The sequence below is a fragment of the Notechis scutatus genome, chromosome 6 (genome assembly GCF_049901735.1).
Source record: "Notechis scutatus isolate UNSWTSFEM ecotype Mainland chromosome 6, rNotScu1.2, whole genome shotgun sequence".
NCBI lineage: Eukaryota > Metazoa > Chordata > Lepidosauria > Squamata > Elapidae > Notechis > Notechis scutatus.
This window is the reverse complement of record NC_142014.1, coordinates 27,959,109-27,964,845: the sequence shown is the minus strand read 5'-3', so window position 1 is coordinate 27,964,845 and position 5,737 is coordinate 27,959,109. Positions and strand designations below refer to the sequence as shown.

At 47.1% G+C, this 5,737-nt stretch overlaps 1 protein-coding gene across 1 annotated transcript; it reads left to right on the top strand.

The window, feature by feature from the left end:
• Positions 1–2,539: 2,539 nt before the first annotated feature.
• On the top strand, positions 2,540–5,009 carry CCDC71L (coiled-coil domain containing 71 like). The gene has a single exon (XM_026677190.2). It carries the CDS (start codon positions 3,079–3,081, stop codon positions 3,883–3,885), a length of 807 nt encoding a protein of 268 aa, XP_026532975.2. The 5' UTR covers positions 2,540–3,078; the 3' UTR covers positions 3,886–5,009.
• Positions 5,010–5,737: the final 728 nt, after the last annotated feature.

Sequence of the window (5,737 nt, the reverse complement as noted above, 5' to 3'; positions counted from 1 at the left end):
GTGTGTGTGTATGTGTATATATATATATATATATATATATATATATATATATATATATATATATATATATATATATATATATATATATATATATATATATATAATTTGTTTTCTGAGGTTCTCATGGGTATTTGTATGTGGATCTTTGGTTTTTCGGGTTTTCTCCCGCGTAAGATTGGAAGTATCTAGGCAACGTTTGATGAAGTCTCATTCATCATCTTCAGGCTTCTGTCTTCAGCTCTGTGCTTCTCAGAGTTAAATTAAATTAAATTTAAATTAAATAATTAAATTAAATTAAATTAAATTAAATTAAATTAAATTAAATTAAATTAAATTAAATTAAATTAAATTAAATTAAATTCCATTAAAGTAACACAATGCTGCCAGCCAATCAAGATACAAAAAGAGCCAAAAACAGACAGAAGATATCAGAAACACCCATCAAGCAGAACACAGCAAACTCCGAGACCAATAAACACAGACCAAGACTCCCAACCAATCAGGATGAAGAAAAACCATTCTGGCACAGCAATAGGCTGCCCCAAATTTAAATCTGAAACCACTGTAAAAGTCTGACCCACAGACGGACACAATACAGAAGCCATCTATCCATCCATCCATTTTCTCTCTCTCTTTCAAGGGTCTTCAAACTTCGCAAGTTTAAGATTTGTGGACTTCAACTCCCAGAAATCCTGAACTAACATGGCTGGAGGAGGAATTCTGGGAGCTGAAGTCCTCCAGTCTTAAAGCTGTCAAGTTTGAAGACCCCTGGATAAGATCTCCTGTCTTGAGTAGGTTGGGCTAGTCTAGAAGACCTTGGCGATCCCTAGGATTCTATGTTATAATCTCAATAAGGGCTGTTTGAATTTGTCTTGTAGAGTTGATTTCCTGGTATGGACTATCTAGTGGGGCTAACAAGGTGCACAAGGTTATTAAGAAAGCACTTCCTGGGGAAGGAAAACACATTGGCTGAGATCCTGACCTACAACGGATCTGGTAAAGGGACAGCCAAGGAAAAACCTGGGTTGGTTTTATTTTTTGGCAAGTCCACGAAACAACCGCAACCCCCAAAGAGCTTAACGTTTATGAGTTTAAGCATGGGATTGAATACGCATCATAGAAACAATCTTCTAATTTGGAGTTGACGAAATATATCCTCAGATGTCCTCCAAACTGAGATCATGTCGAGTTATCTGGGAAAGGAAATGCTACGCTTTAGTAGCGTGGATTGCAATTCCACAGCCTCAATTCCAAACTCTACACAGCCTAGAGACTCTCTGAAAATCCAGGAGTTAATTTATAACCCGCCAAAGAGCCACCGGAATTGATAAGCCTTCGTTGTAACTCTAAGAACAGGCTGTACCAACATCCCACGCCAGAGCCTTTCGAAACAAAAGGTTGTGTTCTCCAAAATAACCCCATTCAACCAGGGTGGGTCTTTCTACATGAATTAGTTGGGCATCCAAAGCACTTAGGAGTTTACTTTGGGTTAGTTGCCTCTCAGTCTTAAGATGGCGCTCTCAGCAGAAAGTGCCATGGAGTAGAGAGGGGTGTTTGTATTTGTGTATGTCTCCAAACATGGCTACTTTAAGACTTGTGGACTTCAACTACCAGAATTCCCTGGGTCAAGTCTGGAGATCTGGCTGGGGAATCCTGGGAGTTGAAGTTCACAAGTCTTAAAGTTGCCAAGTCTGAAGACATTTATGGAGATTCTCAGTCATCCAGGTTTTCCCCAAGGTGCTTTTTTCAAGAGGCAACTGGACTTCCTGTTTTTTATTTGAAGAGGTTTCACTTCTCCTCCAAGGAGCTTCTTCAGCTCTGACTGGTTTCCCCCGCCATTCAGTCAGAGCTGGAGAAGCTTCTTGGAGGAGAAGTGAAACCTCTTCAAAGAAAAACCAGGAAGTCCAGTTGCCTCTTGAAAAAAGCACCTTGGGGACAAGTCTGGAGACCTAGCTGGGGAATTCTGGGAGTTGGAAGTCTACAAATCTTAAAATTCCCAAGTCTGGAGACCCGACTGGGAATTCTGGGAGCTGAAGTCCACAAATCTTAAAATTCCCAAGTCTGGAGACACGACTGGAGAATTCTGGGAGCTGAAGTCCACAAATCTTAAAATTCCCAAGTCTGGAGACCCGACTGGGGAATTCTGGGAGCTGAAGTCCACAAATCTTAGAATTCCCAAGTCTGGAGACTCGAAAGTAGAGTGAAGAGTAGGCCTCATTGGTTCAGATTGGATTACAAGCTGGAAAAAGGTAGAGCGTTCTTGGTTTCCCCCAACCAGATCCCCCCAAACACTGTGGATCCCAAGAGAGCCACTCCATAACCCCAACATTCCCGCCTGGCTTCTTTGGGGGAGGAAGAAGATTGAATTCAACCAGGCCACTCTATAACCCCAGATCCTCTTCAAGCCACCTACTCCTCGGAGTTTCCAAGGGGCTCTGCTACTCCAGGGGCGGGGCTTCTCCACCGTGACGCAATTCAAACGAGCCAATCCACTCCAGCCAAGACTTTATATAGGCGTGAGGTTTTAGCAACCTCCCCGCAAGGGGCTTTAAAAAGAGCTCCATTTTGTGCGGGCCCGTCCAGGAGGCGGCGTGTTGGTTTGAAGGAGGAGGAGTGGGGGGGAAAAGGTGTGCGCCGATCGGGCCAGCTGCCCCCACCCCACCCCACCCGTTGCAGCGCAGAAGTTGCGCCCGGCAAGAGAAAGCGAAAGGGGAAAAGAGAGTGACTTTCGCCAGGGAGGAGGAGGAGGAAGAAGAAGAAGAAGAGAAGGAGGAGGAAGAAGAAGAGGAGGAGAAAGGAGAAGAGGAGGAGAAAGAAAAGGAGGAGAAAAAAAGGAGGGAGGAAAAAAGAGAAGGAGGAAGAAAAAGAAGAGGAGGAGGAAGGAGAAAAGGAGAAGGGAGAGGAGGAAAAGGAGGAAGGAGAAGGAGAGGAGGAGGAGGAAAAAAAGGAGGAGGAGAGAGAGGGAGGAGGAGAGCTGATATTCCTGGAACTGCTGGGCGGCCGCTGGCGGCGCTGGAGAGGACGGCAGCCAGCAGAAGCAGCAGCCGCCGCCGCCGCCGCCGTGGCGCTAGAGCGAAGATGAAGCCGGCGGGGACTCGAGGCGCCCCCGCGGCCGAAGCAGGAGGAGGAGGAGGGAAGGCGGCCGAGTTGGCGCCGATCTCCTCCGCCACCGCCGCCTCTGCCTCCTGCCCGGCAGGGGAGAAAGTGGTGCACTCCCGCTCGCAGGTGCTCTTCTGCAGCAGCAGCGGCACCCAAGCTCTGGGCGACGCCTTGAAGCTGCTGGTGCCCCGCTCGACGGCCTTCATGAGCTCGGAGGCCGAGCTGTGGGACTTCCTCTGCAGCCTCCGGCACGAGTTTTCGCCGGTCATCCTCCGCAGCAAGGACGTCTACGGCTACGCCTCGTGCCGGGCCGTCGTGCCGGATCTTCCCGGGGCTTGGGCGCAGGAGAAGGAGGACGGGGAGAAAGAGGAGGAGGGCCGGGCGGGCAGCAGCAGCAGAAGCAGCAGCCGGAGAGGAGGAGGAGGAGGAGGAACCGCCGCCAACCAGGGGAAGCGCCCGCCGAGCGACGCCAAGAGCCGCCGGGGTGGAGGAGGAAGCAGCGCCAAGCGAGCGGCCAAGAAGCAGCGCAGCAGCCACGACGGGCGCGACCCGATGCTCTGGGCCCCGGCCCGATGGACTCCTTCGCAGGGCAGCAGCCCGGAGCCGCTTCCCGATCCGCTTCCTCCGATCCTGGCCGCCTTCCCTCCTCCGGTCAAGGTGCGCGGCGACATCTGGAAGCGGCGCACCTTGGAAGCCGCCCGGCGCCGCGCGCAACGCCTCTTGCGGGTCGACCTGGCGCCCGTGGTGAGGTTGCGCCGGATCCGGCTGGGACCCACCTGCCGTTGACAGAGAGACAGCAGAGGATCTCGTCTCGTCTGCCCAGGAGACCCCCTCCTTCAGAAGAACTTTGGAGACCCGTGTCCGGCCGCCTTGTTTACAGTCCCCTGTGTTTTGGGGGGGGGGGGGGAGCCTGGACGGCGGGGTCGTTTTTTTTAATTTTCCATTATTATTATTATTATTTTAAATACACGCCGGGCGCTGCACTTTAAAATGGCCAAGATATGGATTGGCCTCCCCCTCCCTCCCTCATCGTGGTTTGTTTCGAGCCAGGAAAAAAAAAACTGGGATTCGGCTCGTCTGGAACGCATGGAGGGGGAAGAGAAAAGGAAAGAAGGTCAAGTTGCTGGAAGCCTTTGACTCTTTCTTTTCTTTCCTTTCTTCCTTTCCTTCCTTCCTTCCTTCCTTCCCTCCTTTCTTCCCTTCCCTCCTTTCTTCCCTTCCCTCCTTTCTTTCCTTCCCTCCCTTTTTTTCCTCCCTTTCTTTCTCTTTCCTTCCTTCCCTCCCTCCCTTTCTTTCTTTCTGTCTTTCCCACTGGGCTACCTCGCTTTTCCAAGAAGCACCGTTAACTTTCTCTTTCTTCCAAAGAATTTTTGCTTGCCCAGCAGCAATAAAAATGCCAATCCAGGATGGTTGCTTTTTTCCCCCTTCTTATCTTCCCCCTTCTTCTTTTCCTGTGACTGGGATGAATCTGACCTTTGTACTATATTGCACTATATACTCAGGGTTATTGGAATAGGCGAAGAAGAGTTTTCCAGTTTTGTGTGTGTGAGGGGATGATAATGATGACGCATCAGCTTTTGACCAAGGAGAAATGGAAACTTAAAAAAAGACAGATCCTGTAGTGCAAAATATTTCACACTGTTTCCACCCCACCTTCCACACACCCCCATTTTTATTATTTTTGTAATTTGGACTTGATAAGACACCGTTTTGATATGGTAACGTGATTTGTAGCTGATGAAAAGTTTTACATAGTTGGAATGAACTAGGGTTTCCTGTAACTGGCTTCAAGGGACGCGTTGATATTAGATACACACTCAATTTTATATTGATATTTTTTTTTTGCTTTAGAGAAGTTCATATGGACTGAAGTTTAAAAAAAATAAAATAAAATTTAAAATTGGATGGTGCATTTGTAACATGGCTTATGTTGTTTGCGTGAAGCAGTTTCAGATGGATGTTAAGGCGCTATTGACATGCTCGCCTCATGCCATGTTTTGAAAAAACTTAAAGTGTGGTTTTTGGGACTGGATGCTAAACAGGGATAAACCCAGTTAATACAGGTAATCCTCGACTTACGACCATAATTGAGAACGAGAGAGATAAAAGAGAGAGAGAGAAATAATAGATAAGATAGAAAAATGATAGATGATAAATAATACATATATATATAGAGATGATAATGATAGATGGTAGATGATAATGATAATGATTGATAGATGGAAGATAGATATAGAACATGAGAGATGCATAGATATAAATATAGAGAGACAGAGAGAGAAGATAATGATTGATAGATGGAAGATATAGATGATAGATACATAAAAAATGATAGATGATAGATTTTATATATATCTATATATCTAGAGAGAGAAAGAGAGGATAATGATTGATAGATGGAAGACAGAACGGTAGAGATAGCCCAAAATTTCAGTTGTTAAGTGAATTTTGTCACGTTTTATGACTTTTCTTGCTACAGTTGTTAAATGGATCACTTCAGTTAAGTTAGTAGGGCCGTGATGGCAAACCTATGGCATACGTGCCACAGGTGTTACCCAGAGCCCTTTCTGTGGGCACACTAGCCATCACCCCAGGTCTGCTCCACTGTGCATGTGTGCTTGCTTCCCACCGGGCAGCT